This window comes from Psittacula echo, assembly GCF_963264785.1.
Source record: "Psittacula echo genome assembly, chromosome: 4".
Taxonomy (NCBI): Eukaryota; Metazoa; Chordata; class Aves; order Psittaciformes; family Psittacidae; genus Psittacula; species Psittacula echo.
The window spans coordinates 55,880,890-55,907,248 of record NC_137738.1 but is presented as its reverse complement, the minus strand read 5'-3'; the positions used below and the strand labels follow the sequence as shown (position 1 = coordinate 55,907,248).

Sequence of the window (26,359 nt, the reverse complement as noted above, 5' to 3'; positions counted from 1 at the left end):
TCCGCTGAAATGATAGCTGCATCAGTGAAGCAAGTGAAATCTTGAAGAAGAGGCAATCATATGTGAGACAGGAGCTCTCCCCATCCTCCTCCAGAGAACCTGAGCTACTGCAGATGTTCCGAATCTGAGCTACTTGTGAACCTTGTGCTAAGGCATTCACATTTGTTGCTCATCCTAGGTGATGGAAATGAATAAATTCTATTTCATTTTACCCTTTCTGTATTGTATAATGTACGGTTTTTATACAAACTCAGCTGCTTGGATTCAGGCTCCGATGGTATTGCAATGTAATTCTCCCTGTCTCTTTGTGTGTGTGTAAATATTCTCCTACAAGAGCAAAAATTATTACAGTCCGTTGGTATATTCCCTCCTGCAACTAATAAGAAATATAAAACATTTTAATGATGCATGAGAAAAATAGGCATTGTTGCGCACGACCTTCCTACCCCTTGTGTGACACAGTTGGGGTGTCTCTCCTTGCTTGTGCTACAAGGGAGTGAGGAGCCAGTGGGAGGACAGAAGTATGAGGCGAGTGGTATGAGGTTCAACAAAGCAAAGTGCCAGGTCCTGCACTTGGGCCACAATAACCCAATGCGATGCTACAGGCTTGGAGAAGAGTGGCTGACCTGGGGGTGTTGGTCAGCAGTCACTGAACATGGGCCAGCAGAGTGCCCAGCAGAGTGCCCAAGCAGACAAGAAGGCCAACAGCATCCTAGCCTAGAAAATAGCACAGCCAGCAGGGCCAGGACAGTGATTGTCCACCTGGATTTTCAGCACTGGTGAGGCTGCACCTTGAATCCTGTGCTCAGTTCTGGGCCCCTCACTGCAAGAAATACATTGAGGTGCTGGAGCGTATCCAAAGCAGGGCAATGAAGGGTCTAGAGCGCAAGTCTTATGAGGAACAGCTGAGGGAACTGGGGTTATGTAGCTGAAGAAAAGGAGCCTGGAGGGGAAACCTTATCATGCTCTACAACTATCTGAAGTGAGGCTGTAGTGAGGCGGGTGCTGGTGTCTTCTCCCAGGTAATAAGTGTTATGATGAGAGGAAATGGCCTCAAGTTGTGCCGGGAGAGGGCTAGATTGGATATTAGGAAAAATGTCTTCACTGAAAAGGTTGCCAAGCACTGGAACAGGCTGCCCAGGGAAGTGGTGGATTCACCATCCCTGGAGGGAATCAGGCTAAGAGTGCTCTGACTGTGAGTGATACTGAGCAACTTGAACAGCATCTTGAGTAATTATTAAAATGTTAAAAAGTGCTGCTCCCAATCAGTCACTGGTGATTGTATGATGCAGTCAACTGCTGATATTACTGAACAGAATACATCCAGAATAATTGTTCCTCCCAGTAATTTTGTCTAATCATGGAAAAAAACCAATGAGGATAAGCTGCAACATTAAACACATGAAGCTATGGGATGGCGTAATTCTACACATGAGGTATGGTACTGAGACAACGTGAAAAGTAAACAATTTTATTGGACACAGCAAAAGTTTGGCATCGTATTTATGATAGACCTGATTGTGCAAGAAATCCATTTGTCACATCCGCAGCAGCGCTGTCTGCATGGCCCAACGGTTTCCCTCCACATCGGTAAAAAGGGGGCTGCCAAATAAGGGGGCTATCCCCTAGGACAGGAGCCCCCCACAGCCCCCCCCCCCCCCGTTTATCAGCAGACCCCAAACTGGACTTCAGGTATGCATCCATTTGGTTTAATCAGGAGGAATAAAGCTACACAAATACTGTTGTTCTGATCCACTCAGCTGCCAGGTTAGTCCGAAATGGCCACTGAGCACCCAGAAGCAAACACACCTCTTACCCAACCGCTCTCATACTGGCACAGGGAGTATTTCTGGAATACTTGCAGTCATCATCCAGCTGCAGTTTGGAGAAACACCACGTTTAATGACAGGCATGGAAGTGTCAGCACATGGGTGCTGGAGGTACCTGGGACAGAGGTGAGTGTGTGAGCTGAGGGCGCTGCGACTGGACCCGTGCAGTGAGGGCACACAGCAGTGACGGTTGCATGGAGCAGCCAGCCCTGCACCTATATCCTTGTACTGCCCCAGCTGCAGACACTGTGGCTCTGGAGGCTCTGCCACTTCCACTTCCAGGAGCTGCCAAGAAGAATGAACCTCATCTCTCCGCTTAGGGAAACATGTGGTTGCCACGGGGGGAATAGGAGAGAGGAGAATCTTGTAGTAACATAATCCAATTCAACTGAGGTTCGGTTCATGCTGAAAACAGCTGGCTTTTTGCCCAGAACAGAGAATGAACTTTGGAGGATTTCGAGTTGATCAAGCCCCATCTTCAAAAGCATTCCTCTGGTAGAGCAACATGCTCCACTGGATGTCATCTGCAGACCTGTTAGACTGAGGCTGCTGAAGTACTCAGGGTAAACCGACATATTAAACATTAATACTGGCAAAAGGAATAGTTCCTATAAACAGACATTGCCGACCTGAAATCTAGTCATTAAAAAAAAAAGGCAAAAGTAATTTCGAGTATCACATCCATCTGATTTCCCTGGGGGACACTCCACAGCTTTATAACCACATTTCCCTGCTTTTTACGAATGTTCCTCTCACCTTCACGGCCCTGTATGAGGTTCACTCAAACAGGAATGTAGGCAAAGAGTCTTGGACAAAAATAAGTGTAGGGGGAACAATGGAATGGAAAAGGTGAAATTTTAAATTTATTTCACTTAAAGGACTTTGCAAAATTACCATGTAATAGGTTTCAGAGACACGGTCGATGCAAAAGATATGGACACGTTTCACCTCCTCCGAGCCCAATTCAATTTTTAAAGTGAAATATCTTACTCTTTAGAATACGAAATATTAACCCCACATTCAAACCACACCTTCTCAGAGACAGTCCCCTATTTCAAAGAGACTCACACAACAGCCTGTTACAAGCCTCGCCCGGCATGAACTTGAGGCACCCCATCCCTGAGGAAAATGCACGGAGCTCTGAACTTAGTGGCAGCCGCCATCCCTCCTGCGGTCCCTTACGGGCCTCCCCGGCGGTGCAAGAGCACGGGTGGTGCCCGGGAGCACTTTTTATTGGCTTTTTCCAATTCACTGGAGGCAATGCAGGCCACGCCACATTTCAGGGGGCAGATGGGTGGCAGCTCCTAGGTGCTCGCACCTTCCCGGCCAGCCGAGGAGGAGGTGCCCTGTTGCCTGGCTGTAGGCAACAGTCAGTGGACTACCAAAAAAAAACCCACCCCAAAAAGTCTGGTAAACACCCCAGAGGAAAAACAACGGCTATTTAATGAGGGCAAGTGTGGGGATAAGCGGCTCTATCCTGCCTCCCCTTTGCCGCCCCAGAGTGAGGGGACGGGACTGCGGCACCACCCTGCGGGGAGGTACCCCCCATCCCGAATCCCCCCCATCCCGAATACCGCTCCTCCGGGGATGCCCCGCATCCCGCCCGACCGTCAACGCCCCGCGGGGTGCCCTGCTTTGGGGGGGCGGAGGAGCTGCCGCCGCCCGCCGGCGCCCCCTGGCGGCCTCCGCCGCGCTCGTCCGGCGGAGCCGCGGCGTGCAGGGGCGGCCGCCGCTACACACGGCTCCGAGACGGGCCGGGCCGGGTCGGGAGCCGTGCGCTGGGGGTGCGCGGGGCGGAGGCGAGCCGGGAACAAAGGAGATCGGGGCGGCGCAGCGGCGGCGGCTCCGCCGGGGGGAGGCACCGGCTGGCTGGGCGCGGGGGGTGTGGGGAGGAGGAGGAGGGTCGCCAAACTGCTGCCACTTCGTCGACCGTGAGCGGCACTTGCTGGAGGCGGCGGCGGCAGCCCGCCCCTCGCTGCATGGCAGCCCAGTGAGGGAGGAGCGGGCGAGGGTCTGGCGCTGCCCGGAAGCCGAGGGAGCCAGCGCCGGCGGCAGCAGCGCCCGCCGCCCTCCCGCCGGGATGCGCCCCGCGCTCCGCTGAGGCGCAGCCCCGCAGCGATGCTCTCCCCCGAGCGCCACCGCCACCACCGCCACCCCCCGCAGCCGCCGCCGTCGCCGCACCACCCTCCGCAGCCCAGCCATGTCGTGGCCACCATCGAGAACCTGCCGGCGGAGGGCGGCAGCGGCGGCGGCAGGAGCGGCATCTCCGCGCCCTCCTCCAGCGTGCGCCAGAGGATCAGGAAAGTGTTGAACAGGTGAGGCCGGGGGGTGCTCCGGCGGCTCTGCGCTGCTCTCCGCCCCGCCGCCGCTCGCCTTGGGGCGCGCAGGTCCCGGTGGCGGCCGTCGGGTGAGCCCGGCCCGGCCCCTCGGCGGGGTGGGCACGAAGACTCCTGCGGAGCGGCTCGCTCTGCTCGGCCGGGCGGGCAGCGCCTTTCCCCGCAGGAACCGCGGGCAGGGGGCGGTGGCGCGGAGCCTCTCCCGACCCATTGCTGCCTCCGAGGCGGCGGGTGAGGGGCGGCTCCAGCCCGTTCCCTCCCCGCCGGAGCCGGTGCTGGTCGCACCTGCCCTGCCCGCAGGCACATCCCCGCAGAGGGGCCCCCGCGCCTCCAGTCTGTCTCGGCTTCCCTGGCCCGAGGGGCGGAGAGACCCCACGTACCCGTTAGCGCAGCCCGGCCGGTGGCAGAGAGTTGGAACGGCGGCGCCGGGCGGGAGGGCGGCGGGGAAGGGGCTACTCCTCGTCCCGGCGGGGTCCGCCAGCAGCGGGATTTTGCCCGGACCCGATCAGGTGTCGCAGGCAGCCAGCGGGACGCTGGCTTGTCCCCTAGCCTGTGCGTGCAGCTCGGGGTTGTCAGCTCAAAGCCAGGGGAGCACAGGGTGCTAGCCGTAAATAATTTCACCGAACGCACAAGAAAACACTGGAACCATCTTATTCAAATCCCTTACGCTCTTTGCCAGTTGTTTCTTCTGCACTGCATTCGATTAGGGCTGAGGTTTTTGCCATAAAACTGTCTATCCAGAGCCTAACCGGTTGCACTTCTCCAAAAGGTGCTCCTGCCTGAAAAGCCGACTGAAGCGATCCCTTTCTGCCCAATGACTTTTATGTGCTGAATGAGCGGTTGCAGGGTTATGGGCAGCAGTGTGATGGTGCCTATCAGTATCGGCCTCTTTGTCCCCAGTTTAGTTTCAGACACATGTAATATGGATAAGCTACTAAGAAAAACGGCTGTTTTATCTGGATATGCTAGTTTTGAAGGTGAAGGTCTTTTTCAAGCTTTTAAACATTAGTAAATTATGATTGTTACTATCTTTGTTACAGATACCTGAAGGTATTCGATTGCTCACAGATCACTGCTGTTAGATACAGTTAATTAACTGCAACCATTGTAGGAGGATCCTCGAACACATCAGTAAGGGAGGAAATATTTATCCTTTGTTATTCAAGCATGAGAAGGATTGAAAAGAAGTTGAAACAAGTAAGAGCTGCTTCAGCTCAATTGTAAATTTCTTTATACATGCATGTTAGTAACTCTCAGCATAGTCAAATTCACTCAGTTCCTCAACCCAACTGGCTATGTCATCTTGGGTGTTGTATGTTTGCAAAATCCTGCTCTCCTTCTGCTTGGTCATCCTGAGGTGTGTGTCCATCCTGAAACGAAACACTAGAGGAAAGAAGTTTTCTCAGGGGCAGCAAGAAAGGAATTAAGATGTGGTGAGGGGATCAGATACAGAAGCAATACGTACCCTTGTTCAAGGGTGGTAATAGTGACCTCTAGGGAGCCATCAAACTGACCACGGTCTTCGTGGCTAGAAGTTGTTGGATTAATTCATATAGGTCAAGTATTTACCGTGCTTATGCATATATATGATTCTCAGCCATAGAAAAGAGTCAAGTAAGTATTTATTATTTTAGATAAATGATTGAAATGAGAATATACAGATTTTTTTTTTTTTTTTTTTTTTTTAAGGGAAAAAGGATAGAAATTGACTCCAGTAACTGAAGTTCAAATCTTTGTCTGATTCACAAACTTGAATCTAGAAATGAGATCTCCCATTGCCCAGAAGAGCACCCTAATGAGCAGGAGCCCTGTCACTTTTTCACAGAATCATAGAATGGTTTGGGTTGAGTTGGAAGGGACCTTAAAGATCATCGAGTTCCAACCCCTCTGCCATAGGTGGGGATTCCTCACGCTAGACCAGGTTGTTCAAAGCCCCGTGCAACCTGGCCTTGAACATTGCCAAGGATGAGCAGCCGCAGCTTCTCTGGGCAACCTGTGCCAGTGCCTCACCACCCTGACAGTAAAGGATTTCTTCTTAATATCTAATCTAAATCTACCCTCTATCAGTTTAAAACCATTACTTCTTCTCCTACCACTACTTACTCTTATGAAAAGTCCCTCTCCAGATTTCTTACAGGCCCCCTTCAGGTACTAGAAGGCTGCTATAAGGTTTTCCTGGATCCTTCTCCAGACTGAACAAGCCCAAGTCTCTCAGCCTGTCTTCATAGGAGAGGTGCTGCAGCCCTCTTGGCCATGTTCATGAACATGTTCTTTTCTCCTCTTCAGGCATGAAATGAAGTCAGTTTTTTTCAAATTTATGTGATTTGTGGAGAGGGAGAAGACTTGTTACTGTGGTGTTTTAAAACAACCTTTTCCTTGTGTAAGAGAATCCTCAGCGTGCCCAGAGGTCTGTATCAGGGGAAATACTGCCTGAGTTAGGTTTCCTTCATCTTTACGTGACAGCTAATGACACAGCCCATGTAAGGTCATGGCTTTCATGCAGTATTTCTGTTGATACAGTGAAGTGGCACAGTGAAATGGATGTTCATGCAATGTTTACGTTTTCATCTTCTGTGGGAACAATAGTATGCAAATGTGTAAGGGAAAGGAAGAAATATATATGGTATATCCCTAAAGAAGCAGGAGCTCCGAGCAAACTAAGCATTGGCTTCTTCAGTTAATGCTTTTCTACTGGAACAGGGTAGCACTTTCTCCGTGCTATCTCTGCCATTTTGGGCACTATTTGCTTGAGACCCATTTGTGAAAGATCCCTGATTGACTCATTGGGTTGAGCTTGTGTACTTGTGTTTTCTGCTAGACAAAATGGGGGCTTCTCAGGCATATGAACAAAACGAAAAGCTTGACAACATAAACCTTCTTGTAGCTAGTGGAATCGTAGAACGGTTTGGGTTGCAAGGGACCTTTAAAGGTCACTGAGTCCAGCTCCCCTGCAATGGGCAGGGACATCTTCAACTAGATCAGGTTGCTCAGAGCCACATCCAACCTGACCTTGAATGTTTCCAGGGATGGGGCACCCACCGCCTCTCTGGGCAACCTGTGCCAGTGTTTCACCACCCTCATTGTGAAAAATTTATTACTTACATATGTCTAGTCTAAACCTACCCTCATTTAGTTTAGAACTATTACCTCTTATCCTATCACAATGGGCCTTGCTAAAAAGCCTTTCCCCAGCGACAGGAAGGGGGGACAGACAGCAGGAGAATGGGCACAGACGTTGGCAGAAACTGAGCATCATTTCTCTCTCACTTTATATGTAAGAGTTTGATCATCCAGGCGCTTAGTGATTCCTGAATTGCCTTCAGAGGCTCCTCTTAAAGTTGCTTTACAAGCTATGAAAACGTATCTTAACTTCACCTCCCAACCTCTCCTCCCTGTTCACTCAATAGATCCTGAGGTAACAGTGAAACACTGGAACACCCCCCTCCCCAGGGTATTTGAGAAGAGAACATACTGAAAGCAGAGCTGATGGACTGTAACAGTCTGTTTCAGTGATAGCAGCAAACGCTGAGCTCTGTGAAAAAGTTGGCCATGAAAGAAAACAAAAGTAAACCACAAAACTGAAGGGTTAGAATCATGGAGGACTGGAGATGCTTGATGAAATTGTGGGATTTACTGGAACAGTTTGGATATAAATCCTAAGCTACCAGTGGTCCTGAAGAGGACCTGCTGCAACAGGAACAAGCTTCCTCTTACCCTTGAAGTCTGGAAAGAATGGCTTGGAATTGCTGTTGCGTTAAGAGGAAATGCAGATTACATACTTCACAAGAGGTTCCACTTAAACTTGAGAAGAAACTTCTTCTCAGTGAGGGTGACGGAGCACTGGAACAGGCTGCCCAGGGGGGTTGTGGAGTCTCCTTCTCTGGAGACATTCAAAACCCGCCTGGACACATTCCTGTGTAACCTCATCTAGGTGTTCCTGCTTCGGCAGGGGGATTGGACTAGATGATCTTTTGAGGCCCCTTCCAATCTCTAGCATACTGTGAATAGACTGTGAATACTGTGAATACTGCAAATATGCTCCTGGGCCTGTGATTCACACCCATGGTCCATGAATCCCAACTGCAGGGTGCTGCCTGGTACCTTCCATGTGACATTTGCTGAGCGGGTGTCCCTGGCTGACCCTGCCCTGCTGCATCGCAAGGGAGAGAAAGAACAGTGTTGGCTGTTTGATTGCTTGCTTGCTTCCACACAGCCTCTACAAAGCCATAATTGGACTCCACCAACTCTGTCTGCTTGCTGAGGACCACTTGATGAGCAGTGACTCACCTGCTCCACATTGCCTCCCACCCGTAGCAGGAAGCAAGAAGAAAAGGAGAAAATCATATGCTTTGGAGTTCTGCAGTTCTCCGTGCCTCCACCCCAGCACCTGCCTGTTTCAGAGATGCCTGTTGGTGGGTCAGCACTTGCTCTGTGTTGTCTGTCTCCCAGCACAGCAGGGGTCTGTTGTGTCCCTTCCCTGCTCTCCCTAGCTGACCTGAAGGCTCAAGAGGACAGAATCACCTGCCAAATGTTGCCAGTGGCCCTGAAGACTTTTGGAGCATGGATCTCATGTTGGGAAGACTGGTCATCACCTCCGCAGAGGAACTGGGCGGAGAATAAACATTGCTGAAGCACAGGGGGAATGGGTTGCCAGATGATCTCTGTGGGGGGTTCTTAAAAATTATTTATCTAAATGAGAGCCAACAGATGATTATGGACCGGAACATAATCTCTTTAGTCCTCGGCATCAGGACAAGGAAGGGAAATGAAGTTTTTCCAAGGAAATAAGTTAATATCTTTGGATAGGATAACAAAGTTATTTTACCTAAGTAAACGTGAATATTCTGGTAAACAAAAAATACCATAGCCTCACCAATGAATTCAGGTCTCCAAAATAGCATCTGAGGCTCTGCTATTGTGTTGCTTTCACTGAAGAGAAAACTGGATGGCACATACTGTTTTCTGGGTTTACCCACTTCTATCTTATAGTACTTTCTTAAGGAATAAGATCTAGCCATGCGTTATCTTGCTGTTCAAGGGTATCTTCATGGGCTTCGTATTTTTCAGAAATTTCCTAAAAATCCTATCAGAATATTAGAGGCATATTCAACTTGATATCAAAAAATGGAGTTAAGAGTAATTTGAAGCACTCAGTCCCATTCCATCTTTTAAACAGATTTGTAGTTGTCTGCTCTAGTGAATTGTGAAAGCTGTCTCTCGAGCAGTGTGAGTCTTTCTCTACTTCTTTGCTCACTTACTTTATCCAATAAATTTCAGCCTTGTGCATAATGCCAGTGTATGCTCTAGTTGCCACTTCCTTTCTTAGGAAAAGGAAGAAAAAATAATGTTGCTTATAATTGTAATTCATTAAGCTAGTTAGGGATTTATTGAGCAAAATTATATGAAGAAAACCAGTTTGGATTCTTCTTATCAGAAAGCCTGCTGTTTGGGTACAGTCTGTGTAAAACTTTTGCCTTTTTAATATGCTACAGGCCAAATTCGTCCCTGATAATGGAGTTGAGGAAGAATTTGTCCCACTAGCTGACTAACTTTGAACTTGAATTGTGTGTCAAGGCTACTAACTCTTCAGAAATGAGAGCTGTTTGAATGACAGTGCAAGTATCAAAAGCTATAACCCTATGATTTTTTTTTCTAATAACGTGTATCCACATAGAAAATCAGACAGAGGAAGTTTATATACTTAAAAAGAACCTGAAACTGAATAATAATGAAATTGAGGTAATGTATTTCATTGCCCCAAAGCAATAACATCTTTCAGTTGACTGATCGAAGAGGCAAACAAACCAAATAATTTATGGTGTTTTTCCTCAATGAAAAGCAAGTCAAGGATCAAACATACTATTTTTGGAATAAAAAAAAAAAATGTGAGTGTTCATAACCTTCAGTTGCTTTGCTTTCTTCTTCTTTCTTCTTCAAAACAAAAGGATTGGCTTCCTTCGGGATTTTTATCCTCAAAAAGTATAAATAGCTTCTCAAAGTCCACCCAGAATAACAGTGACTGTGGAAGAATGAGTCTGAGCCCAATTCAGATAGCTGTAGCTCTCCTTTTAGTTAAAAATGTTCATAACATTCTGAAATAAGTCGAAGAAAATGAGTTCATAGCATAGATCAGGCAAGTAGGTTGCCTTTCTTGTGCCTGTTAGTACTATTCTTTTGGTCGGGGAAGTGGGAAGGTCATATCTGCCCGTAGGAAAGCATCCTAGCAGGATTTAGAACTCAACTGATGAAAAATTGTCCCCCTCGCCTTGCTTTTGCTCCTGAGAAATTGCATCTTAGGAGATAGCAGCCTTGCTGGTCCTCCTCTGAAATAGTGATACTGTAAATGCACTGCAGTCTAAACTTGACAGCGGACATACTGATTGGGACTGGGAAAAGACTTTTCCTAGGAGGGTCAGTGTGGCAAGACGAAATATGTGGGTGTCTTCTGTCTACCTATGACATTCAGAAGGCTGGTACTTACTGGGTGCCTGTCTGTAAGTGGGAATTTTTGACACCACTGGCTGTGCCGTGAGCTTTGGGAAGGGGTTACTGCCTCTTGAACTAGGGGGGTTTCAAAGGAGCAGCACTGTAAATGGCTCCATAGAGAAAGCTGGAGGAATGGACAGAGTGGCTCTTATGGAATGGACAGAGCAGCTTTAATGTGCTAATGAGGGGAAGGCCAGATGCCAACAGGGATCAGAAGAGCTCTTTGTGGCTTTGTCTCTTTAGAGATGGCTGGAGTCTCTGTCCTTATCGAGGTTGTTTCTGCAGGCAGAGGCAAACACTGAGGCTATTAGTGAGGTGTTCCCTTCCTTTAAGTCAGCAGATAGCCTTACAGATCAGCACTTGAATACTGATTAGGGCTAATTACCAAGAAAGCTTAGGAAAAAGAACTTGCTGAAGAAGCTTGACTTTAAAAAAACTACAACAAATCACCCCCCAAACCCAACAACAAGAGAACACTCATGCTCAAAGGCTTGTGAGCTGAGCTTAAACTCAGCTGAAATCACCTGTTGCAAGAATAGCAGCATGAGGACTTGTAAATTGCTATGACTGTAAAGTGTGTAAGTATTGGTGGTTGTGAAATTCATGCTGTGAACCTCCTAACCTACCTGTCTCTGCTTGTTTATGTCTGTCATCTGTCCCTCTGGGATTTTTGCTGAAAACACACCAGTTTTGAAGCTTGTCTTTCAGCTTTCTCTGACTTGGTTTCTCTTTTGATTTAAGAAAGCATTCTTCAATAAATATTCACTCTCTGTCATTTTGTCCTAGAGGCACCAAATGATTGAGTTAGCAGGTTTGACCCCCATGCATCACATTCTCCTCAGTGTGGCTGGAACTAAAGAGCAAGAGATTGAGGAGGGAGAATCTCTGCATCGTGGCAGTGCTCAGTGAGAGCACTCGTGTGGCAATACCATGCCATACCTCTGCAGAGAGCATGCCTGCTTTTTGGGATGTGCTGTGGTACATGGCGCAAGCCAGATAATTTCCTAAACAGGATGAATGACCCTTGGTCTCACGAGAAATGTCTGTCCACAAATGACACCATGTAGGTGCCAGCATAAGAAATTGTGACACTTACTGAGCTAGCTGATACTGTCATTTTTCCTTGGTGTGGTGGTCAGTTGCTTCCTTACACTGCCTTTTCCCATGGTGATGTGGGAGACCATGCTTCACCTTCAGACAGGTCTGACCTGAGGCAGCCTGTAGGAACTTAGAGGCTGACAGTGAATCTTCTTGTTTGTTGTAACTTTTATTCCTGTCAGAACACGGAGATGAGTCAAAACCTTGGCAAGAAGAGTTGGGTTTCTCAAGACTGCATGTTCAGCAAAGTTTCTTATGTCCAGACTGGATTTTTTTTGGATGGAAAGCAAGTAAGACTTCATGGTAATCTTGTGATGGGAATACTTATGTAGGAGACCAGGTTTAACTGTGCTCTGCTTTGCATCCCTGAGGGCTGCTGCAAACACATGGACTGTGATGTCCTCTTGAGATGAAGAAACTCAAAAGGTTGTGGTTTTGTGCTAATGCAAAATTTTGAAAATTGAAAGTTTGGGACAAGAAGATGGTTTTTTTGCTCATCTCATCTCCCAGGGCATTTCAAGCTTCAAGGTGTTCATTTACAATAGTATGCTATGCTTGAAACAGATTGCTGCATCTCTAATACAGATAAATGAGGTAATTTCTGTCCAGTAGCACAACCATAATTATTACTTCCCAAGCCCTAGTGTTAATAGCAACCTGTGAGCCAGTGTTAAGTGATGACAAAATGAAACCGAAATTTGAAACATTGATAGTGATGGCCATTAGTTAGCCCTCTCTGGTGTTCATTTGTCAAAGAAACTGTTGCACGTGTGTTCAGAAGCCTGCTTCACTGGCTGTTATTGGGCTGCATTGATTTTAAAATGGTGCTGTCTTCTGTGCCACATTCATTCTCATTACTTTTCTCATTTGGCAAATGTTTTGATGTGACCTGATGTGGAAGTCAGTTAAGTGGGGATTAAATTTTTCACTATGAGGGTGGTGAGGTCTTTGGCACAGGTTGCCCAGAGAAGCTGTGGCTGCCGCATCCCTGGCAGTGTTCAAGGCCAGGTTGGATGGGGCTTTGAGCAACATGGTCTAGTGGAAGGTGTCCCTGCCCATGGCAGGGGGTTGGAACTGGATGGTCTTTAATGTCCCTTCCAACCCAAGCCATTCTATGATAAATGTTTCCCGCCATTTGGTGAAATGGAGAGGAAGCCATCGGCAGTGTTGGAGGGAGATACCAGCATTTGTTCCCGCTTTGCTACTTCATCAACCTCATTGAAGAGAAATAGAGCTCCACAGCTCCTCTCATGGATGACTCCAGCCTAATAACTAAAATCCAGATCCTTAACGTAGCCCTGGAGCTGCTAGCTCAGATGCTTTCAGTGGAAGGGGAAGTTCTGGGAGTATGGGCTGAATGAGAGTGATGGCTACAATTTAGAAACCATGGAACTTATCTCTGCCTTTTATTGAAGAGAGGAGTTAGATGACTAACTGTTGAAGAGGAGGCCTGACAGGAAGGGCCTAATAATTCAAGGCAGATAAGGCATAAGCTGTACTCTATCCTATGCTTTCTTTCTTAGTTTTACCAGGGTGCAGTATTCTTCTGTGTGGATCTTTGCTTCCCCCCCCCCCCCCCGATGATCAGACAAATGTTGGACAATACTTAGTAAAATTAAATTAATTACCTTGTGGCTATTCTAAGTCCAGATATTTGGTGGAGCCACTGTGTTTTCAGTGGCTTCTGCAGCCTGATTTAGGCTGTTTACCTTCTGAAATCTGTTCTTACTAGAACTGGAGTGCCGTAATGAAAGTGAGCAAGTGTTTCTTTCCTGTTGCTCTTTTCCTTTTCTCTGTCTGCTGCTGCTACAGACATGAAATACTTTTGATTATGTTTTTTTTTTTTTCTTTTAACTCCCTGTTGCCAGTATATTGAGGTCTGTAGGGACTCTTCTGTATAGATTGAAAGTGAGGAAGGACAGCAAATAGCGAGTAGGTTGTGAAGAGTTGAGCAGGGAGCTGGAAAATATTTTCATGGGTATGGGATTTGATACTTGAAGGAAATAAAACTTTAATATTGTAGAGATAATTTTCATCAGGCTGGGTATGTGACTTAAGTACCATCAGTCTCCAAGCTTCATCTAACGTGGCGAGGAAAGAGCCAGCACCCAATATATGTAATGATCAAACTCAAGTGCCTCCTTTCCTGCATGACCTACCTGATGTGCACAGGTAACTTCCAGCCAGATTTGGATACCTGACCCCTCTGTTGAGTGCCTGATGTGCTGAGGGGGGTGCTTTGTAGAAGAAACTACTATTTTTCTGGAATTTAGAGATCACCATTTGCAGAAGTGTGATCCGGCTTGTCCAGAGCAGGCAACACCTGTGCGTAGCCCTGGAGACCTTGCTCTGTTGCTTCTCTTCATGTTCTTCTACCAAAGGTGCTTTGCTTTGGTTTAGCACTCACCAGCAGGTTTTTGACAATAGACTGGTTTTTTTGATCCAGTTTGTGGTGGTGGTGGATACGGCATCTTTGAAGAGATTCAATAGAATCCAGGACATTTGAGGACTTAATCTAGAAGCTCAGGGGCAAGGTGGTGTGGCGGTTGTCATACCTGTCTGTGGAATCTATGTTAACCAAGTAAAATCTCTGGGATTCAGAGTTTCTCCTGCTCTAAACTAAAGAGATTGCTTGAGTTTCAGACACCAAGTAATTCCCTTATAATTCACTTGAAAAAAGGACTCTGTGTCTGTGTGTGTAAGCATGCGAGATCTTTTAGGATGAACTACAAGTTACCTAAATTTAACATCCTGTTATAAATAAATAAATTCCAGCACATTCTAACTCATAGAAGACTTTCTGCTAAATTTGATGTCTGAAATTGTTCATACATATTGATTTGGTAGGTATTACCATGTTTATGGAACTTATCATTACTCAGCTAGATTAATTTATTAGATTTATTCCTACACTTTTAGAATGTATAGATGTATTGAGACATGAGCCTGCAAATCAATACCAATTTCTTTTCTCATTTATGAATCCTCTTACTAGCATCCAGAATACTGTTACACTTTAGAGTATTTAGCTGCAATTTATTTTGAAGCATACACTCCAACAATTGTGTCTTTCTTCTTTGTTCTCTAATGATTCTTTTTGATGTATGTGGGCTCTGTTTGAGCTAAATGCCATGCATCAAGTATCAAACAAGTCATGACCATACTCTAGTCACTGGGGCTAGTCAGCAACTTAGGTGTTCATGAGATTCGGGCTCTGAGACCAGACCTAATGTGTTTTGGCTGCTGTTCTGCATGGGAGGCCCAAAGCAAGAGAGCAAAGGTGAAAATATTATTTACAACTAAGTTGCCTACCAAATGTAGTGTATTTGCATGTTTTTCTTTGAGCAGTGGCCATGTGTGCATTATCCTTCGGAAACAGTGGTGTTTGAGAAGTGGTAGCAAAGACCAGCCAGAATGGATAGCCGATGTGGGGCTTAGTCGCTTGCTTCCAGAGCATAAGCATCAGGCAGAAGCTACTGAAAGTTTGACGGGAAGTGAAGGCTACAGCAACTAGGGAGGAAGAAAGTGGTTTGGTCACTTTTTTGCCCATGCTGCCATTTCAAGACAGGTCAACAGCACTGATGGTAGGGAGAGATCAGCCTTCATGCGATCCAAGCACAGGCATTTCTTTTCCCATCATGACACCAGCAGTGCTTGGAGATACCATCCTTCCTCCCTTTGGATGGACCAGAAATGTTCTGTGACTCTCAGGAAGAGAATTGCAGAGACCTCAGCCCAACCTCATCCAGAGCAGCTCACTAAACTCCAGCAGCTGCAAGCGCACAGAGATAATGTTTCATCCAGTGGTCTGCAAGGTGAAGCTCCTTAAAACTAACTCTTCTCCAGCCAGCCTCTCTTTGTTGTTTTCCAGTAAAAGTTGCTCTATACACCCAGTATACTGCTCATCTTAGCACTTTTTGGTCTGTACTTAACTCTTGCTACTGTAGCTGCTGCTTGTACACCACTGCAGTTGCTGGGCATTAAAAGCTCAAGCCTGATAAACAGAAATAGCATGCACAAAAGGACCAGTCAGGTGATAGAGGGAAACTGAGGGGAAAAACCTCACCCTCAAAACCATCATGATGCAGAAGTAGGCATTGGAATTAGAAAGATGGGGTGATGATCTGTGAATACTGCCTGTCTGATTCAGTCGTGGGATTTGGGACCAGAGCCAGAGCGTTATGGTTTGTGGTGGTGCGACTGTGCTTGACTAAAAGTTACAGGAGACCTAGTGGACAAAAAGCACCTCAACCAGTCCATGGCAGTGAAGGGCAGGGAGGGGTGGGCTTTTGCCTGTTTTGTTTTCATAAGAAGCCGGTGTTGCAGCAGCAGGTAAAGGGAAATATTCTGTTTTGAAAGACTTGGGAAGAAGTTACATACAGTAATAGATCCAGATTTACGGTCCAGGATTGGACACCAATTGGTTTTTCAGCCTTGGGCAAATCTCTCAACCTCCCAGGGTCTGGTTCAGTACCTGTCAAATGGGGATAGTTAAACTTAACTACCTGGAAGAGTTGTTGATTAGTTAATGCTTATAAAATGCTATACAGTGCTATAAAATACAGCATAGTGCTCAGAAGCATCTGCTCTGCGGTTACTGTAGTGCTTCTCTGAAACTTTATGGGCAACCGTTTGCCAAGAAACAAAATGACTGATGCGCGCAGTACATGGCAGGCTTTGGGAGACAAGGGGATGGCATCTTTTCAAAGGCATCTAACTTCCCTGAGGTACCTCCTGTCAGAATAGCAGGGGAAGTTTCCTGAGCATACCTGCAGTGGTCTGGCACTGAAACTGGTGTCGGATGAGGCTGGGACTGCAGTAGAGACCTCTGGCAGGTGATAGAAGAGCACTTTGCTCCACTCTCAGTTGCTCATTCTTATTCTTGTCCCTGTCTCCAGCCTCTTTCCCCTTTGTTGTGCAGTAGAGCTGTTTGCGTGGTGGTGGCATGGAGAACCAGGTTGGTGGCTTGATGCAGAAGGGAATTAAAATGGAAAAATATTTCTGTTGCTTTTGGTTTGTATTTCCGGATGTATCTTCTCTCCAGTGGAGTTTATCGTGTGGCGACAAAAACATGGACTAGCATGGAGAATAGGGTGGTACAGGAGTGAGAACGAGCATGGAGAGAAAGCAGGGCTGGGGCTGCTGAATCTTTGCTGATGCTGGAGATGACGCCACAAAGCATGTTACCCAAACACAGAAGATGCTGCCATCACAGGGGTTAGGAGCTGTGTTAGCGAGCTGACCTCCTTTCCTGCCTCCTGGGACATGTTATGCTGGTTTCATTGGAGATGTGTGTACGGCAGCATAAGAGGTGGTGAAGATGTGATGCTGGCTGGAGCTCACCATGTTGCTTGTGGAACCACCAACAAGAGGGAAGGAGCTGAAGATGTGCCAGAGATGAACCTGTAATAATTTCTGAGATTTGCATCTTGACGCTATTATTTGGGACACTTATGAATATATGGCACTATGTGAACAACGCACATACACACACGCGTACTGATTTGGTTTAATAGGGGACTGTTAAGGAAAGAACAAGCATGCATAGGAAACCATTTCCTAATCAGCCACTCCTGATTTAGTAACTAGAAGTTATTAGGAGAGGGTAGTGAGTTACCAGGTGCAAAGATTCACGCTCTCAGCCATTTCACAGAGCTGGGAAAGGTAAACCTGAGCAATATGTTTGCTCTTAAGTCACAGTTTCACAAACTGCCAAAAGGTCTCACTTCTGTCTCTTTGCTGCTCCTGGCCAAATTGCTCCTTCTGCTTTTGCTAAGCCAGGTCTGGTTCCTGTCACATCTCACAGTTGGCTCACTAAAACAGCAGAAAATTAACCTGGCTGAAAAAGGTTGTTGTTGTTTCTGGGTCTTTAGCTAGCTTTTGATTAAACTAGTGCCTGAACTGGGGAAGGGAAGGACCCTGTGGGCAGGGAACAAGGAGCAACAGGGACAGAGGAGATGGAGAAAACAGGGATTGGAAATAAACTGAAAAGAAGGAAGGAAAAGTATCTCTTTCTATGTTTTTTGTCTCATCTGTACTGTAATACCATGCCTGAGCTAACTGCTTGTTGCCAGGGTCTTTAGCTTCCTGCTGTCCTACCTTATCCCTTGTTATAAACTTTAGCGCTGATGTTCCTGAGACAGGTGGTGATGACCCCAGCTGAAACTGGTGGGTACCAACAGTTGGTAAACAGTCAGCTGTAGCCAATTCCCCACTCAAATAGGGGTAAGTGATGTGATTGTATAGGGGGGAAAGAGAAAGTGGTTTGGTATTTGATAGTATAGATCTGGATGGAGCTGGTGGAAAAAAAATGCATGCTGTAGGTCTGAAGTCTGTAAGTACTTGCTGTGCTGTACTATTGGAGGTGATGGTGGAGGTGTGATGCAGCCCTAAATGGACTTGTCTTCCTTGTTGCACCTTCTGTTTATTTATTTTTAGGCTGGGCTGAGTTCAGTGGGGATGGGCATTTCTGCAAAACCTTAATGTATGTATGCTATGTGTTTCTGTGTTGTTAGAAGATGGAATAGAAGCCTTATTTCTGATACCATTTTTTCACAGTAACTGAAAGAGAGATGTATGTTCAGCAGGTCTGAAATCACTGTATCTAGTGTGTGGCAGTGCCCTTGTAGGCTTTATGACTCCCTTTTGTTTGTCTGGTGCGGTGTGCAGTAACTTTTCTGCTGCTGATTAGAAAAACAGCATTTGATCAGTGGCCACTGAACTGGTTCATCTCGCTTTCTGTGACAGCATGCACTGTATTTCAGCTTTCTCCTATAATGTGCACTGTGAATAGCTGATGTGATTTTTATTTGGCTAGTGTTACCTTGGAGGTGTATTGCTGCTCCCTGGCCTTTCTTTTTCTCTTCTGTCTTTACCTAGAGCCAGCAGTCAGGTGCTCGCTTTCCCAAAAACCGTGCCTTATAGAGGGTGCTCTGATCTGGAATCCAATGGCTTTAATTACTGAAAGAATTTCTTAAAAGCAAAACCTCCACCAGTTTGGGCACCTCAGGAGTGGTCACACTAGGGCTATTTCTGGGTAGAGGGATTGTACTGACATACAAAGATAGTTTTCTGCGAGTGTTTGTTTATTAGTTCTGCTTCCCAGATCAATCCTGTATCATCCTAGCATGCTGTTGTATTCTTCCTCAAGATAATACAACATAGAATCATAGAATAGTTTGGGTTAGAAGGGATCTTCAAAGGTCATCTAGTCCACCACCCCTGCAGTGAGCATGTTGAACTAGATCAGGTTGCCCAAAACCACATCCAGCCTGGTCTTGAATGTCCCCAGGGATGGTGCATCTACCAACTCTTTGGGCAACTTTCTCAAGTATTTTACCACACTCATTGTAAAAAATCACTTCTTCAGATCCAGTCTGAATCTCCCCTGTTTTAGTTTTAAACCATTACCCCTCTTCCTATTGCAGCAGGCCTTGCTAAAAGTCTTTCCTTGTGCTGCCCAGCTCTAGTGTATGACTTCACAACACCCTCTCCTCTCCTGCCGTAGGTAAAGCTGTTGTATTTAGAGCACCAAAAGCACGGACAGAGGTAAGGAGGAAAATGGGTATTGCAGAAGACAAAAAGCATGAAACAGTATGGTTGTATACTGTGCCTGGAGAGAAAGAAAGGATTAACAAACCCAGACGGAGGCTGTCTCGCATTGTTTAGTTCTTCATTATGTTCCTATTGGAAAAAGATGGAAGTGATAGTAGAAATTCCAGATCAGGGCCTAAAGCTTCTTTAGGTTGTGACTTTCTCTTAACAACAACAAAAATTAAAATAAAGTAGGACATTGCAGTTTATCCAGCTTTTAGCAACTGTGAGGTTGTACTGGGGTTTCTTGGCAAGTTATTTTCATGAGTGGTGATAGACAACCACTTTCTGATCCCCAGGGTGGAATTTTTAGGAGGTTTTGATTTTGTGAACTTGGGCCAGAGGATTGTGTTTCTGTCAGTACAAGCTGAATACATCACTGTTTACAGGTCTAGGTGTTAACACCAGTGGCTTTTTTGTGACAATACTAAAGGCAAGTTTGGCCATGGAACAACTACGATACTTTCCTTTTTTGCCCCGAACTCTAAAAATTTCTCTGGTTTGCGGTTCCCCACTATCCTCTGGATTACTGCCCAACACCAACTCGGATTGTTTGCTGGAGCTGGTCTAGTTTTAGGGAAGCTTAAACCATTGCAACATATCCTGCTCTCAGTTAAAGCTTTAACCCTTGTAAGTAAACACAGTCCAGGTTGGTATCCAAGGGCTAGTCAAGCAGTTGTGTTCAGACAGGGAAGGTCTCTATTACTAGAAGTACAGGCTATGTTGATTTTAAAAGAAGAAAAAGCCCAAACCAAAAGTGCCACAGGACAATATAGAGCAGTTTCCGGTTTGATACCAAAATGAGTGACCAGGAAGCCAGGGAAGAAGCAGAAGCTTCTTCCTGGCAGGTAAATCCTGCCAGTGTTTGAATCCCTGTTCTTTGAACTGGAGAGATGCAACACAACGAATATCTCCGTCTTATTTTGTCTCTGTGTTTGAGTATGCTTCTGTGGCATAGACATAAATTGTCAAGGAGGGAGGGAGGAAGGGCTTATTTCTTTGCCTTTTGTGTGATCGTAATGGATATGGCTTGACTTCAGGCAAGCAGAGATTGTCATGTGGCTTGGAATGAACTAGCTTGCATGTGTGGATATAGTATAAACACATCGGCTGTTCTTGTAAGTGCAGTGATAGTGATGTACTGAAAGTGATGGATCATCTCTTTTGTCTGAAAGACCTACTGTATGAGTGAAGAAGATATAGTAGCATTGCAGGAAAAAGTGGCACGTGAGTTCTTAACATGAATTCCTTCTTGGTTCCTCAATCACATGGTACCCCCAATTGTGTTTTCTTTACATGGCTAAGATTTCTCCTTTTCTCATTTTCCCCGTACATGCAGCCTACCTGCAAAGCCACAGCAGCACTACAGTTGGAAGATTTCCTGTAAAGGAAGGGGGAGTAGGGCAGAGTCCCCCATTCCCAGTGGAGAGGATTTATTATGAAGGATGAATTGTGCCCAGACAATGCAGCCCCTCGAGGTGTCCATGACCTTTTTGAGATGCTTGTGTGGGTAAGAGGGCACACTGCAGTCCCTGTATCCCAGCTGAAGTGCGGGTGGTGTGATGCCCTGGTTGTCATAGCAATTAATCACTGCTTTTTTTAAGGGCTGGTGTCGACTACAAATCCCTGTAAATTGCCCAGAACCTGGTTTAAGCTGCTCCTTAGGCACCTTTCTATTTAATTTACCCCAAAAGGTGGGATGGAGAGATGTTTGGGGTTTTTTTTAACCCCAACTAGTAAAAAAAAAAAAATAGAAGCCAGAATGACTTTGGTACATGCTGTTGGACTGGCTTTCACCTTCCTGGGCTTGCTGAGACACAGGGAATATCTGTGAAGAACAAGTGCAACATAGATGGGGGATGTGTGTGCGTGCTGGCTTCCAGCTCAGTGCATGTAGTCTTCACACGATTGTGTGTACCTGGGAAATGTAAGAGACATTGTCTTTGAGAGGTATGCATGAATTTTTTATTCTTTTTTTTTCCTATCTTATTCTTTTCTATCTTATTCTAATTATTTATTCTTATTATCGGAAGATTTATGCCAGACAGTTAATGTGTATGTCTCTGGCTTTTCTTTGTGCCTTAAAAAGAACAGCTGGGAATTACTGTTACAATGATGGAAATGAAAGCCAGCTGCAGCATGACTGTACTTGGTATTTGTCTGTTTGCGTAAGTAATGGGTGAGAAATTGGCAATGTTTACTATATCATTATTCCAGAAATCTGAATAGTGGTGAACACAAATACTTCTTAGAAGTCTTTCTGTTGGTTAAAGCCCTGTTCACAGGAAAGGCAGTCTTAATTTCCTCAGTACATTATTAGAAAATCTGCCCAGAAGTTTGAGAAGATTTTTTTTCTTCTTCTTCTTCCTTAGAGGCACTGCAGTCTCTGTTACCTTTAATATTGCTTCTCAGAAAGAAACCCCAACAAACCCACAACAAAACCAAATGCCATGAAGGGAAAAAGGTTTAAAAGGATAGGTTATCAAATACACAATATTCTCTCTTAGCCTTAAAGACAGCTACAATTCAACATAGTCTTGTTTGTTTGTTTGTTTGTTTTTAATGAATGTCACCTTGATACATACACATTTGTATACACAACGTGTGTGGAAACTTGCAATTTGTTTTACTGGAGGTAGTAGGTAAGATGTTGGCATTCCTTGGTGTAACAGAATCAAATGTGATAAAATAGATTAAGTAACTTTGATTATCTGCAACATTAATAGCTGTGCACACTCTGTGCATGCTATATATCCTGGTTTTGAGTGATTAGCTTAGTCCTGTTAGTCACAGACATGGGAATTTACCTTTCATAGAACTATAGGAGCATAATATTGGCTTGCTGTATTTTAACAAGTATCTTGTATTACTGTTGATAATTAAACTGTGGTTGAAGAAACAGTCCTGCTTCATCTTAAGTATGGCACTTCACTATAATCTTTCAGGATGGGTCAAACTGGAGCAGCTAGAGGAGAAGTAATCCAGATGGACCCAACCCACATCTTCATGGCTTTGCAGCCATTACCTCTCCCCTATCAACAAGTTTCAAACTGAAAGTGTGAAGATTGCTGTTCAAGGACTGCAAGCTCTTGTTTATTAAGTTTGTATCCCCCAGGATCAGCTTTCCTGTGTGGAAGAATAGTAACCAGTTAAAGAAAGCATTCTTCTTCCTCCCTCCCTTCCTTCCTTTTCATGGGGCCTGTGGAAATTCCTTTCCTATGTCTGCATTGTTCCTGGTCAGCAGAGACTCATCAAAGACCCTGAGGCAGATGGTGTTTTTGGGGTGCTACATGTTCTCCTTGCTAGCAGTCCTTGTAGCAGGTACAAGTTGCAGAAGGTAATGTCCGGCTTTTGAAAGCCCCCTTTTGGCATCCAGATTGAGGAGGCTTGCAGGGTATGGGAGATAGAGTAGGTTTCAGTTCCTGCCATGCTTATAGCAGCTCTTTATCTCCAGGATGATTCTGATTACCCAGCAGAACAAGGATTTGAACTTGGGTATGCCCACATCCATGCTGCTGCTAGTACTACCAGACTGTTGCCTCTTGCCTTGTTCTTCCCAACAAATGTTGTTGAAGCCTTGAAGCCAGTGTTTTTCATCTGTTTTCTTCGTGTTTTTTTTTTTTAATTTTTAAAAAAAGAAAAAAGAATTGTTTAGTTTTGTGTCATCTGTCTGTCCCTCCCCCCCCCCAATACAAGGTGGTGTTGTGTTCCCTCTCCCACACCACTACCCTTTTGTGCAATATAATATTGTGGTGGTATTGTTGCTTTACTAAAAATACTCCAGGCAGCCCTGTGTACATGAGCGATGCCTGTCTTAAATACGTCAGTGTGATTATCCGGGTTCTGGTGTGGTGCAGATCCCATATAATTGTATTGTATTCAGCAGTTGTCCTGAATTCTTGCAGAAGTCCTGAAAACTTCCTTTCATCCTTCTCCATCTGTGGCAGTGCCAGGACTCCCCTCTGTGGAAATGGTGGGCCAGGTTCTAGAGGCTTTTCTTAGGTGAAACTCCCTCAGATCCCAGTGAGACTGTGTGGAGGGGCTGGTGGAGGCTGGGAGGAGATACCCTGATGTGATAGCAGAAAGCTGAGGCTGTTCTCTTTAGTTACAATATCTTGAAGCCCAGCAGAATGACATGTAACAGCTTCTTGCATTGATGGCAGAGGCAAAGAAGAAACTTGCTCTTGTTTGAGAGTTGTAGATGTTATCCTGTCCTTTCCAGCCTGGTGGCTCCCAGCAGCTTTTGCAGCAGGGCGGCCAGCAGGGTCTCGTGTTTAGTGCATGGGCTTCTCCAAAGCCAATGGGGAGGAAGACCTTGTTCACATCTCTTATACTAGAAAGCTACTTTGTGAGGGGTTTGCATGTTGAACGCGATAGAGCTGACAGCTCCTAATTTTAGGAAGATGTATGATAAGGGAAAACCAACCGGTATTATAAGATAGAGCAGTAACCATGGTATGGTGTGAGTGAGCTGGCAGCTGCTTGTTCCTGCAGTCTCTCACCAGCTGAAGCTGAGATGTACCAGGGATGGTGGAGAACAGTGCAGCCTGTGTGGTGGGAAGAGAGATCTCGGTCTTGTGTGTGAAGTGGTCCATACCTGAGTCTTCTCTGGTAAAAGCCCTGGGTCCTTACCATCTCTGGGCTGCCAGATGGCTGGCAGGAGCCACCATGGTCCATGGCAGGAGCTGCTGCTGGCTGTGACCCTGCACCTTTCACATGGCATGGCTTTTGCCCTGAGCTCTACACGTGATGCCTGCTCTGCCTGCCCTGAGGCCAGTGCTGAGGAACAGTTTTACTTTGCATTTGTCATTTCAGTGCTTTGTATTTGTGAAGCACTAGTTGGTTGTCCCTTTTCCTCTGTTCTGCGTGGCTGCTGTTCCCTTCACCCCCTCACCTGCAGCTTCCCTTTCTTTCTTCTCCCCAGCTTGGCTGCCTCTTTTTCTTGCCCTTCCCACAGAAGAAGATATTCTTAGGTAAGGGTCAGATGCTCAGGTCTCTTGGGGAAAGTAGTTAGAAGGTTTTGAGATTGAAATAGTGCAGCTGCTTCCTGGTGCCTGCTGGGAGGAGTTTGCTATCCTGTATCCTCTACCCCGAGTCTGCCCTCTCGTGGAGGCAGTTGGTCCTACTTAAACATGCACGGGCTTGAAGGGGCTTTTAGAGCAGAAGTCATCTGGGTCTTTTTTTCCATGGCTTTAATCTGTCCAGCATGTCTCACAGAAGAAAGGTACCTGGTTAAAAATAAATGCAAACTTAGGTTAAGATTTGGTTTCTGTGGTTGAGATTTTTCAGTATGACAATAACCATTGGACTGGAAATGTTTTATCTGTGGCAGCAGCTTTACTGTTGCAGTGTGCAGGGCTTTGAGTTGCTCTTCTGGTGTCATGCTCTCGAGGCTATGGATCTTCCAGCCACAAGAATTACATGAGGCACAATGTCCCCTCTAGTGGAAGAGCAGTTCTAACTGATTTCACTTACACCCTTGTTATTTTTAGCTGTCAAGATTAATGCTGTAGTGGGATAATTATAATGTAGTGGTATGAGCATAGAACAAAGCTTCTTTAGTTTTAACCCACATTCTGACATGAAGTCCCTGCCTCTTGAGCTAGGCAATTCCCTGGTTTGCTTCTGGTTTTCTGCCTAGGATGCAGCACCAGCCCTGTGAGGGAGGGGGAAGAGTTTTATAAATGCTTCTATTGTAAATACAGGGGAGAGGAGCAGCCATGGTGAAGGAGAGTAAGAGGCTATAAAGGCCATGTCACAGATATGGAAGAGTCTTTTCCATATCTTGCTGCAGCTCAACAAAACATAAAAGGGCAATGTAATTGGGATTCTGTTGAATTATATGTAATATTGGCACTGAGTTCTCGATTAGTTTCATTTTGGTAATGCTTGCTTTCTTGCCAACAGAATAGTCTCTGTAAATAAGCTGCCTCCTCATTTACTTGCATGGTGGCCTGATTATATACAATTATCCCTTGACTGTTATGACTCTTAATGTTGAGCTCAGCTGGGTAGATATTCTAGGGTTGCATGTGAAATACTTCCCTGCTTTGACTGACCACACAAATGCCCAGAACTGGGATAAGCCATTCTGCTGACAGCTTTGTTAACTTTCTTCAGTTTTCTTACCATTGGAATTGCTTGTCACAACAATAAGAATGGCCTTCAACATAGTGTTAAATAGACTATGCCTTCTTAACAGAAGAAAACTGAGAGTAAAATATCTTATGAATACAGTACTTCTATAGCTTTTGCATCTTAAAGTTGGCCTGGAAACACTAATACCAAACCTGAGCAGAAGGTTTTGTCCATCTGCAGATCCAAATGTGTCCGCAACTATATTTCTTTGCCTACTTTGCAGCTCATGTCCTTTGCATCACCTCCATGTCCTCCTTAACACGAGGAAACTTCTGTTCCATATCTTGACTCAGTGTCTCTGAGGCACTGGTATCTAGTGCTTAAGCAATGGAACATGATTTTTTTTTTTTTCCCCCTTGTCAGAGGCAAAATAGCCATCTACAAATACTGGCTGTGGTACGATAGCCCAATATGTGCATTCATAAAGCCAGATAAGCAAAAATGTTTGAGGTTCAGATTCCCGGGTATGCAAATCCACAGGTACTTGGACAATAGAGAACTGTTGACAAGCTAATGTTAACTGCAGTTAATGAGCCTGAAATTTCTGTCTTAAATAAAGACTGGCTTCTGCATGGAAAATAAAGATCAATGTAGAGTGTGTCAGTAAAACAGGTGTTTTCTTGTAAAGCTTGTGGAGTTTTGCCCTGCAGAAGTAGGAAAAAAATCAACAATCTCATCTTGTGGTGTCTGAAGAAAGTGAAGAAATCACAGAGATTATAATCCTCAGGTGTTTCGATGACTGTGTAGGGCGTCATGACATAAACATGAAAACCAGCTTCTGTGCAAAATCTTCCTGTTCATTCTGGGCTGTAGCAATAAGTTAACACACGATGTGCTAACTTCCTAAATAAAATATTACTGCTTCATGTGGCAACTTGA

The 26,359-nt window shown here is 45.5% G+C and overlaps 1 protein-coding gene across 1 annotated transcript in view; it reads left to right on the top strand.

Annotated features, from left to right (window-relative positions):
• Nucleotides 1–3,947: 3,947 nt before the first annotated feature.
• Nucleotides 3,948–26,359, top strand: part of SLC35F1 (solute carrier family 35 member F1) — a gene marked incomplete at both ends in the record, with an annotated part of 245,584 nt that continues 223,172 nt past the window's right edge. The window contains one exon of the mRNA XM_080616701.1: nucleotides 3,948–4,144. Within this exon, the coding sequence (XP_080472827.1) occupies nucleotides 3,948–4,144 (197 nt within the window). The remainder of the gene's footprint in view (nucleotides 4,145–26,359) is intronic.